Source organism: Myotis davidii, unplaced genomic scaffold (assembly GCF_000327345.1).
Source record: "Myotis davidii unplaced genomic scaffold, ASM32734v1 scaffold223, whole genome shotgun sequence".
Taxonomy (NCBI): Eukaryota; Metazoa; Chordata; class Mammalia; order Chiroptera; family Vespertilionidae; genus Myotis; species Myotis davidii.
Window position 1 is genome coordinate 1,434,308 of NW_006294609.1, and position 10,817 is coordinate 1,445,124.

The following is a 10,817-nucleotide window of genomic DNA, read 5'->3' on the forward strand; positions in this document are numbered from 1 at the left end:
AGGGGGAGAGGAGGTAAAGATATATGGGGATCTTATGGGGTGTCGGGTGTGTTGTATGAAGTTGTAATCTCCAGCCCTAACCAGTTTGGCTCAGTGGATAGAGCGTCTGCCTGCGGACTGAAAGGTTCCCGGTTCGATTTCAGACAAGGGCCTGCACCTTAGTTGAGGGCACATCCCTAGTAGGAGGTGTGCAGGAGGCAGCTGATCGATGTTTCTATCCCTCTCCCTTCCTCTCTGTAAAAAATAAATAAAATATTTTTTTTAAAAAAAAGAAAATGTAGCCCTAACCGGTTTGGCTCAGTGGATAGAGCGTCAGCCTGCGGACTCAAGGGTCCCACGTTCGATTCCGGTCAGGGGCATGTACCTTGGTTTCGGGCACATCCCCAGTAGGGAGTGTGCAGGAGGCAGCTGATCGATGTTTCTCTTTCATCGATGTTTCTAACTCTCTATCCCTCTCCCTTCCTCTCTGTAAAAAATCAATAAAAAAAAAAAGAAAGAAAGAAAATGTAATCTCCATATTCCCTGCGGAAGGACATTCAATTCCCTTTATAAAAGAGGAGCAGAGATCATAGCGGTTGAGTCCACAGGCAGGAAACGACAGAGCTGGGAATGGAAGCTAGACCTGTGACTTAGAGCACGGACTCTTTCCTCTGCGCTCAGGGAGACTGCAGAAGGGAGCGGGCTCAAGAGAGACCTTGGGGTTGTCCACAATGGGCGAGGGGAGGACACTGGAAAGAAGAGCCGGAGGCCCAGGGCGACGCAGGGACCCGATTGGAGCCGAAGAATGTGCTTGTGTCACTAGAGACTTTTGACTTTGGCCCTTAGGCTCGCTTCCCTCGGGGCAGATAAAGGAGTGGGGATCGGATTGGGGATCAGAGCCGCTCGCTCCTGGCTCCCTGGCTCCCTGGCTCTGAATGTGGGAGTGACAGAACTGGATGAATTAGGGGAGGGGCCATCGCGGGCCCCGCCCACAACCTTTGTGTCGGGGGAGCTGGACAAAGGGCGCCGGTTGAGAGCCAATCAAGATGCCGCATGTAAATGACCCCGAGAGGCGTTCTCCGAGCGACTCCAGAGCAGTGTCGCTGCCCCCCAGCGGGCACAGATCGCACTGCCTGGCGCCATGCGAGGCGCCAACTTAGGTGAGTCGGGGGGTTCGGCCACGGACAGACGCCCGGGCGCCCGGGGTCTGGGAGGGGCGAGGATTGGAGATGGTCAAAGTCAGGATGAGGACGTCCTTGGGGACCCCAACCCCAACGGTTCCGGACACGGATGTGTATGCCGACGCCCAGGTGTCTCCAGGAGCAACGGCAGGGCCAGACCTCGGAGGGACTTGGGGTGGCGGGAGCGAGGGACCTGTGGACCCGGGGCCTCTGACGCAGTGTCCTACAGAGGGACGGAGACTCGAACCTATGGAAGCCTGGGGAGAAACTCACGCCTTCTCGCCGCCCGACGCGGAGAGGCGGCCGCGGCCGCACGGCAAAACGGAAGAGAGAGGACGGCTGGCAGCCGACAGGTGTACCCACATCATGAACACCTGCCGCCACCACTCCGGATACCTGGCGGACGATGAGGCCGGCCACATCACGTACCGGCCCCGGGTAGGTGTGCCCGGGAGGGCCTGACTCTGAGGCCCGGCCCCATAGCTCCCTCGCCAGCCAGCCCCAGTGCCCCAGATCACAACACCCTTTCCTCATTCCCACTGCGCTGACCCCCTGCCGGGCCCTAGTCACCCTCAATTGCTTTTTCTTTTTAAAGATATATCAGCACATAGGTATTTTTTTAAATATATTTTATTGATTTTTTTTTTATAGAGAGGAAGGGAGAGAGATAGTTAGAAACATCGATGAGAGAGAAACATCGATCAGCTGCCTCCTGCACATCTCCCAGTGGGAATGTGTCCGCAACCCAGGTGCATGTCCTTGACCGGAATCAAACCTGGGACCTTTCAGTCCGCAAGCCGACGCTCTATCCACTGAGCCAAACCGGTTTCAGCAGCACATAGGTATTTTAAAACACATTTGTATTGATTTCAGAGAAGAAGGGAGAGGGAGAGAGAGATGGAAACATCAATGATGAGAGAGAATCATTGATCGGCTGCCTCCTGCACGCCCCCTACTGGGGATGAGCCCACAAGCAGGCATGTACCCTGGCGGGGAATCAAACCCTGACCTCCTGGTTCATAGATCCACACTTAATCACTGAGCCACGCTGGCCAGGCACCCTCACTTTCATCCTACGCCCCCCTGACTTCCAGTGGCCTGGGAGGAGCTCAGTAGACTGGGGCCCAGAGTGGGATCATGGGGTTTATTCAAGGCTTAGGACTCAACTTGCAGAAGTTGCCGTGGGGTGTGCAGGGCTCAAGACCACAGGTGGTCTGTACAGCCCAGCAGTGGAGCAGGACAGACAGATGAGGAGCCCAAGTGAGGAGTGAGAGGGGTTTTGTGATCACCCACTCACTCCCTGTGGGAGGGCAGAGGTGGGCTTTCAGATCCCCTTGTGCCCACAGTCATACAGCCTGAAGGTGGCAGAGCCAGGGCCTAAACCCAGGGCTCTAAGCACAGTTCCTTCCGCTGCCCACCCAGCGCCTGGTGCTTTAGAAGGGCCCCAGCAACCCCTCCTGCTCTGGGGCCTTCCTGATCACTGTGACATACCTTCTGCTCAGGTGCAGCCGCCTATGAAGCCACCGTTCCTGAAAGTGGAGCAGCCCTCCAATCTGGGCCACGTGCCACACCCACCGTCAATGTATGGCCCCTCCGGCAGCTCAGGGCTTCGCAGCCACCGTGGGAGCACGAGGGACCCTCGGCCCTTTGGCAGTTTCCTGGATTTCCTTGTGGAGGGCCAGGTGCTAGAGAGCCTGCAGAGGGTGGTGGAGGAAGCAACTGAGCGCATGGCTACCATGAAGACAGAGACTGGGGCGCCGCTGGTGGATGTGCAGGACCCACTGGAGATGCCGAGGGGTGGGCGACGTGTGCGTGCCCGGCCCAGCCTCAATACTGTGCACCGGCACCATGTCCAGCCCAGCCTCTGCCTCGGGCACCCCAACAACTACCCATCCTGCTCCAGCTCCATGTCTGACTCACATAGCAACGCCACAGTCGGCTACCCGGGTTCCTACGGCCGGGACAGCGACCTGGGCTACCGCAGCCTAGGCCCACTGCCACCCATAAGGGACAAACTCCTGCAGGAGAAGAGCCTCAGACGGCTGCTGCGGCTGGAGAACAGAGGGGTAGGATGTGGGGCCATGGCCTGGGGTGGGGAGGATGGAGCCCAGACCAGAGCTCGGGGTCAAGCCTGGCTTGGCTGTTCCCGGACACCTCTGAGAATCCCCCTCTCTCTTCAGAAACGCCTGCCCTGCTCCCAGGGGGATGCCCTGCTGTGGGACTCACTGGGCTCAAGCTTGGGCACGCCGGAAGCATCAGAGCTGGGGATTGGCGAGAGAGAGCTGAAATTCCTCAAGAGAGAGTTCAACAAGGAGATCAAGTCCTTGCTGAGCCAGTCGGAGGCCTTCAACCTGCCCGGCTACTCTTCGTTCCGGGAGCCCCATCGGACCCTAGACCTCCTGGCCAAGCACCATCTCTTCCCTGCCCTGCAGAGTGTGGTCAACCAGGCTGTGGACAAGCTCAGTGGCGCCCTCCGGCAGAACGGCTGCCCTCTCTTCCCATCAGAATGGGAGCCCATCCCAGAGCCCCATTTAGAAATCACACCAGGCTCCAAACTGGCCACACCCAACCCAGAGGAGACCACTGATGATCTCTCCTCCACCGCAGCCTCCATCTCCAAGATGACTGGAAGAAAAAACAAGCCCAGACCACGGGACAAGCCCAAGGAAGGTGGTCCCACCATGTCTAATGCCCAAGGAGCCACCAGATTTAGGCTCCAGGTGATACCCACTGAAGAGCCCAAGGTCCCCTCACCCCGCACCAGGCAGGAAGCACCTGACCAGTACCCCAAAGAACAGAGATCACCCCTCTTTTCTTCTGGGCCTCTGAGCTCCAGCCAAAGGGCCCAGCCCTGGCGGAGCCTACACATCACCCTGCCTGCCCCCGGGATCAAGGTGGAAGTGCCCAAGCAGACCCACCTGACCCAGGTCACAATTCCGCATACCTTCCACCACCTCCCTGCATTCGTACCACTCTCCTCCTTAGTAAGAAAGCTCACCCCAACACTCGCTTCACTGTATTCTAATGTGACGACCTCTAGGGCAAAGCTGGAAAGTTTAGGGGCAGACTTGGAGGGCAAAGGCCCTGTCAGTCACCATTCCTAAAAGCCGCTGTCACTGGCAGGTGCCCATGGTTCAGGTCTCTCGCCCTGTACAGTGGAAACCACCTGAACAGGGGACAAGCTGATGGGGACGAGGAACCCTGGCCTAAATACTGCCAGGTGTTATGAAAGATGAATAAAGGCTATTTTTAATTCTGGGTATTCTTTTAACATTTGCATGTGAAATTGGAGACCGTCCCATGTGGAGAGGGTCCTGTCCCTTGTGGACAGCAGCCTGCGCCTAGAGTGGGGCTCTGCATCCGAGGTCTAATACCCTCTGGTCCTGCTGCCTGGGCCAGGGCTCCCGTGTATCTGCCCGGATGACAGGGATTTGACCAGGAAGGGTGTGGAGAAGATGTAGGTGGCTTCATCCTGGTGGGTCTCCAGCCCAGACCCAGACCCTCTCTGAACCCTTGATGGGTGACATCAAGGCCCAGGCACACCTCCCTCCTCTGAACCCTGGCCTGGGCAAGAATCTGCTGGAACCTGGGTTGTCCAGGCTCCCGTTTGGCTGACAATGTGACTACGGTCACCTGCCTTGTCCTGTAGCCTGACTGGTGTGGCCAGTGTGATGAGAGTGTGATAAGTGTGAGGGTTGGCCGACGTGCAGGACCTGTGCTGAGCTGTTGAGCGGGAAGCAGAGCAGAGGTGTTGAGGCCATACCCTTAGTGCGACAGGCCTGGTGTCCATGTGGGTGACATGTCGGGTGCTGTGGGAGTGAGGGACATCCCAGGACAGCAAGAGTGGCATGACATGTCTCCCTTTCCCTCCCTGGCTGGTGCACAGAGCCCCCATTACAACAGGAAGAAGATGACACTGCCCTCCATCTCCTCCAAGTCCATGTCCTGCATCTCCAACCCCTGGTCCGAGGAGCTTATCAACGACATGACGGAGCAGGCTGTCTCCTTGCTTGTCTGCAAGTACAAGTTTGAGAGGAACCTCACCAAGCAGCTGGGGCTCATCTCCGTCCCCATCACGGAGACCCTCGTGGACCTCTTGCTGGGCTTCAAGAAAGTGAAAGGCTCCAACATCTGCCTGTCCTCGGAGGTCAACTGGAACGACCTGCTCCGCATGCTGGAGGAGGCCCAGTGGGCCCGGCACGTGTCCCTGGAGGCCTCCCAGCATGACGCCTCCCAGCATGACGTCTCCCAGCACACTGCCTCCCCCCAAGGCACCTCCCCGCACAGCGTAGACACCCCCTCCATATTGTCTATGCCGGCCACTGTCCTGGATCAGGTGGCCGAGGAGCCAGGCCCCCAGGTACCCACCCTTCAGGAGAAAGGTACAGCGGAGGAGCACAAGCCCACGAACGAGTTGGAGCCCAAGCCCTCCGCATCCCAGAGCACTGGCACGGGCTTCAAGCAGCCTGAGCAAGTAGTGGACATGGGGGAGAAACAGAATAGGGAGGGGGAGGGGGAGGGGGAGGAAGAGGGGGAGGAGGAGGAGGAGGAAGAGGAGGAAGAGGGGGAGGAGGAGGAGGAAGAAGAGGGGGAGGAGGAGGAGGAGGACTATCACATTTTGGGGAGATGAGAATGAGACCCAGAGCACCCCTGAGTGTAGGCAGAGATCAGCCATTCCTCAGACGGCCCTGGAGATTGCCAGAGGCTCCGTAAGCTGAATCCAGTTCTGGATTCCCTACTCTCTCTCCTGCTCTAGGGAAATGTTGTCCACCCAGCTGGCCCCTGTCCCGAGCAGAGATCAGAACAGTCTAAATGCCCACAAGACGCTCTGTTCAGCCTCTCAAGAGATCCAACAGGGAGAATAAAGTTTCTGTTGATGGAGCAGTGTTCTCGTCTGGAGATTTCAGCCTCCCTTTCACGCACTTGCTCCCCTGCCCCTGGATAGCACATCCCAGCGGGCCAGGCCTGGCCGCCGCCGGCTTTCAGGACAGCTGGCCGTGCTCTGACCCCTGTGACCTCACATGCGCTGTTGAACACAAATCGCTGTTCATGGCTTTTCTGTCCTCCAGTCAGCATCGTCCCGGCTCTTCAGGCTTCTAGGGTTCATGGTCCCCTTCCATCACAGCCTCTTGTGCATCATGGCTTCTGCTTCCAGTGGCGGCTCCTCTGCCAAGGCACTTCTCCCCTCCCTTTGGCATGCCACACCCTCGTATTCCTACTGAGGAGCCACCCTTTCCTGCTGCTGCTCTCACGCCCACCTGTTTTCTTAATTTGTACTTCCTACCTCCACCTTCTGAACCTGGAGGTTCTATGCCACGCCACATGGTGCTGCGGCTTGGTCAAGCTGTGGATTGGCTGCCCCAGGTTGGCGACTTGACTCTCCTTATTTCAGTGGTGCCGGACAGGCTGTCTCCAAAAGGGTCCGTGGGCACGGCAGGTCTCATCTCCAAGGCTCTCTGGGGGCTTCTGGCCTTCCTGTGCCACCAGCGCAGCGCCCTCCTTCCCTCTGCCTTCTCAGGGCAGTCGGTCTGCTCCCCTGTTCAGGCATCTTTGTCCAGGGACCAGCTCCACCTCTCCCCTCACCACCCTTTCCCCACGGCTGAGAGACCACGCGAAGATGCTTCACACTGTCTCAGCACCCAGGGGCAGAGGCCAGGCCTGCGCAACCCAGCCTGGACATGCTCAGTGGCCCCCCAGGAAGGACCGCTGGAGCCAGGCAGAGAGGACCTTCCGCACAACACCCACACCCTGCGCCTCAGGCAGAAGAATTATCCTGTTTTCCTAATTTGTACTTCCTACCTCCACCTTCTGAACCTGGAGGTTCTATGCCAAGCCACATGGTGCTGCGGCTTGGTCAAGCTGTGGATTGGCTGCCCCAGGTTGGCGACTTGACTCTCCTTATTTCAGTGGTGCCGGACAGGCTGTCTCCAAAAGGGTCCGTGGGCACGGCAGGTCTCATCTCCAAGGCTCTCTGGGGGCTTCTGGCCTTCCTGTGCCACCAGCGCAGCGCCCTCCTTCCCTCTGCCTTCTCAGGGCAGTCGGTCTGCTCCCCTGTTCAGGCATCTTTGTCCAGGGACCAGCTCCACCTCTCCCCTCACCACCCTTTCCCCACGGCTGAGAGACCACGCGAAGATGCTTCACACTGCCTCAGCACCCAGGGGCAGAGGCCAGGCCTGCGCAACCCAGCCTGGACATGCTCAGTGGCCCCCCGGGAAGGACCGCTGGAGCCAGGCAGGGAGGACCTTCCGCACAACACCCACACCCTGCGCCTCAGGAGGAAGACTTACTACACTGCGAGCCAGGGGGATCAGAGCGCTAAGGTGGAGGTGGGGAGGGGGGTCAGGGACCCACTTTACCACAGAGCTCTTTTGAGAAGGATCTTTCAGGGAACATGCCCAGCCCATAAGACCCATTCCCTGAGGCCACCCACTGCCACCACCACCACAGTGTGGAGCCACGATAGCCGTATTCTTGCACGTGGCCACAGTGCTGGGACCTATTGGCACAACTCTAGCCAAGCGAGGCCACTTAGGTTCTTTCCTAGAGATTCTGGTGCAGTTTGCACTGACGGCTGAAGGCAAGCGTGGATGGTGAAGAGCAGCCATCTTCCACCCCTCTCCAGAGAGGGCAAGAAACGCTGATGGCAGGAGGGAGCCAAGAAGGGGAGCCCCAGGATTCTGAGAGCGAGCAGCTATCGATACCCGTCAACTTCCCAGGTCCCACTGCCGAGTCCTCAAGGGAGAATTGAACATATCCCCTCCCCAGCCTCCGAAGTACGTGCCCAGGGACTGTCCTGGGATGGGAGCAGGCCCTTTCCCTTGGAAACTACTGGCACATGGTACTAGAGACACCTGACCTTAGCTCCTGTTCCAGGTGTCTTGCTGTGTGAGAAACCACTCTGAGACTTAAGTGGCTCCAAACCATTTGTCATGATCCTGGATTTTATTTTATATAAACCCTTAAGTCTGCAGGCCAACGCTCTATCCACTGAGCCAAACCAGTTAGGGCTTATTTTATATTTTTTATCCTTATTCAAGGATATGTGGCGGTGGTGGTGGTGATGGTGTGTGTGTGTGTCTTATTTATTCTTAATATTTTTATTGATTTCAGAGAGGAAGGGAGAGGGAGAGATGGAAACATCAATGATGAGAATCATTGATTGGCTGCCTCCTGCACACTGGGTATCGAGCCTGCAACCCAGGCATGTGCCCTGACCTGGAATGGAACTATGACCAGCTGGTTCATAGGTCAATGCTCAGCCATTGAGCCACCATGGTGAGGCTGTGTGTGTGTTTTTTAAAAAATTTATTAGAGGGGGGCGCATGGAAAGAGAGAGAAACATCTACGTGAGAAAGAAATATCAATTGGTTGTCTCCCATACTCACTTTGGCTGGGGATTGAGCTCACAACCTAGGCATATTCCCTAACCAGGAATGGAACCCGCAACCTTTGGTGTACAGGATGATGCTCCAACCAACTGAGCCACCTGGCCAGCAGTATTTTTTTTATAATCCACTTCTAGAGTAGGGTATTTATCATAAACTTGCTCAGTAGAAGAATAAGAGTCCATTTTGTTTATGAGATTGCAAAACACTCAAGAAGTTTGACTATTCAGACATGCATTGAACCTGGAGCCCACACAACACCAACGAAATACAGTGTTTTGAAACAAGAAGCAATTTTAAAAATAAAACTGACCATATAATAGGTTGATCATTTAGCGTCTAATTGAATTACAAAACATCTCCCCTAAAATGCTTTTTAATCTAACTAGGGGCTTGATTCACTAATAAGTTTAGAAATACAGTCTATTATAGCCACAGACACCCACAAATATGCCATCGGGGAATGAAAAAATCGTGTATTTTGAGGGTTGTGTTATTGGGACCATGACCTTCATTCCAGGGACCCCAAAGTTGCTTGTACTAACTCAGGAGAGGTCACCCGATTCCCAGAGAGAAACAGGAAGAGGACAAAAAGAATGAACACTTCCCTTTCTGACAACGGTCCCTTTCTGCAGGTGCCTGGCATGATCTGATATATAAGGCACAGTCACTTTCCTGTGTAGAGAATGTCTTGGAGGAGCCAGGGTATCAGAAGCAGGGAAATCAGTTAGGATGGGGTGGTAGATATCTAGAGGGAAGATGGGGTGACTTGGATTAGGGTGGTGATGAGGGAGGGATGCAGGAGAGTTGCCTCCCAATCTTTTTGGAGTCAGTGTTGGATTAGATGTGAGTGCAGCAAAGAGAGGAATCAGAGATGAATCCCAAATTTTGGCCTTGAGCAACTGGAGACTGTTGTAAGTTTCCCACCCTTGAAGACCCCTGCATGTCAGGAACCTGGAACACACAGTCGCCTAGGCTTGGTTGCTACAGTCACTTTCTAACGGGGCTCTGGTTCCCTAAGAGCTTTAGGGCTTTCCGGTGAGAACATGCCATTACAACAAACACCACAGCTCCCTGCTGCCCTCTGCTGCCTGGTGGCAATAGTGTCAGGGAAGGAGTCGGTGAGAGGCATGTGGATTCAGAAACCCCAGGGTCCAGGGACTGAGGTGACCCAATGTCAGAGAGGGGAGATGACCGAGTGACTGGGGGAGTATTGAATCCGGGAGTCCGGGAGCTGAAGGGCCAGGCGATTCATTATCTGACATCTGTCGACTTTGTGACCACAACATTCAGTGGTCGAGCAACCTCAAGACCCTGCAGCTTCGGACCCAGGGGCTGAGGACAGAGGCCACGATTGCGGGCTCGGGGATCCAGGATGAAGAAGCCTCATGACCGGGTTCAGAGGCTGCTGTTGGACCCTCCCCTACATCCTCCTGCGGCAGCTCTCCCACCGCTGGGAGCCGCACCAGCCTCCCTTGGCTGCTCATTGGCGGGGCGTCGGAAGCGTGGACCAATCAGAACCCTCCTCGTGTCTCCAGCTCCCTCCTCTGGAAAGCTGGCCGCGACGAGCCAATGGTAGGGCCGGCGGAGCGCCGTGCGGATCTGCGATTGGCTGCTGCGGGGCTCGGTCCCAGCCGGATTGGCCGGCTGCGGAGACGGAAGCGGCTCGGGCCGGAGCTGGCGGAGCCCGGCGGGGCGATGTGGAGCGCGGGACGCGGCTGCGCTGCGGTTGCGGCGCTGCTGGGGCTGCTGCTGGCGTTCTCGGTGCCGGGCAGTGGCGCCGCCAAGACCGGCGCGGGGGTCGTGACCTGCGGGTCGGTGCTGAAGCTGTTCAACACGCAGCACAGGGTGCGGCTGCACTCGCACGACGTCAAATACGGATCCGGTGCGCGGGGCCTAGGACTGGGCATCGCTCGGGGGCGGGGCGGGGGCTGGGAGTTTGAAGGCTGAGTGATGGTGCGGGGTCTGCGGCCAAGGGCCTGAGGGTGTTCTGGCTGGAGGTATTGGCGGTTGGAGGGGGTCGTCGCTAGGTTGGGGGCGAAGAGGGTGGTCTGGGAGTTCATCCGGGGACCAGGTGGGGAAGCTGGAGGGGAGCCGTTAGGGTATCGGGGTGGAGGCGGTCCTGGAAAGTTTATGGCGTTTGGGCTGAGGGTCGCGGGTTCCGGGACTGACGGCGACCCCGTGGGTGGGGTGGGGTGTCGCCCTCAGGCAGCGGCCAACAGTCGGTGACCGGCGTGGAGGCGTCTGACGACGCCAATAGCTACTGGCGGAT

At 57.1% G+C, this 10,817-nt stretch overlaps 2 protein-coding genes across 2 annotated transcripts in view; both read left to right on the plus strand.

Moving 5' to 3' along the window:
• Positions 1–506: 506 nt before the first annotated feature.
• On the plus strand, positions 507–9,937 carry CCDC116 (coiled-coil domain containing 116). The gene is made up of 5 exons (XM_006768961.2): positions 507–1,598; positions 2,663–3,226; positions 3,341–3,880; positions 5,047–5,655; positions 9,839–9,937. The coding sequence occupies exons 1-5, from the start codon at positions 1,209–1,211 to the stop codon at positions 9,935–9,937; spliced, it is 2,202 nt and encodes a 733-aa protein (XP_006769024.2). The 5' UTR covers positions 507–1,208.
• A 270-nt stretch (positions 9,938–10,207) lies between these two features.
• The window catches only part of SDF2L1 (stromal cell derived factor 2 like 1), a 2,006-nt gene continuing 1,396 nt past the window's right edge, over positions 10,208–10,817 (plus strand). The window contains exons 1-2 of the mRNA XM_006768861.2: positions 10,208–10,430; positions 10,754–10,817. The exon at positions 10,754–10,817 is cut by the window's right edge and continues 97 nt beyond it. Of these exons, the coding sequence (XP_006768924.1) occupies positions 10,244–10,430; positions 10,754–10,817 (251 nt within the window). The 5' untranslated portion in view covers positions 10,208–10,243. The remainder of the gene's footprint in view (positions 10,431–10,753) is intronic.

Bases quoted from the DNA above. Each gene is read 5' to 3' on its own strand.
- CCDC116 (XM_006768961.2), top strand. From the start codon at position 1,209: ATGGTCAAAGTCAGGATGAGGACGTCCTTGGGGACCCCAACCCCAACG. The intron at 1,599-2,662 runs GTAGGTGTGCCC...CCTTCTGCTCAG, and splicing joins ACATCACGTACCGGCCCCGG to GTGCAGCCGCCTATGAAGCC. The intron at 3,881-5,046 runs GTGATACCCACT...GCTGGTGCACAG, and splicing joins CCACCAGATTTAGGCTCCAG to AGCCCCCATTACAACAGGAA.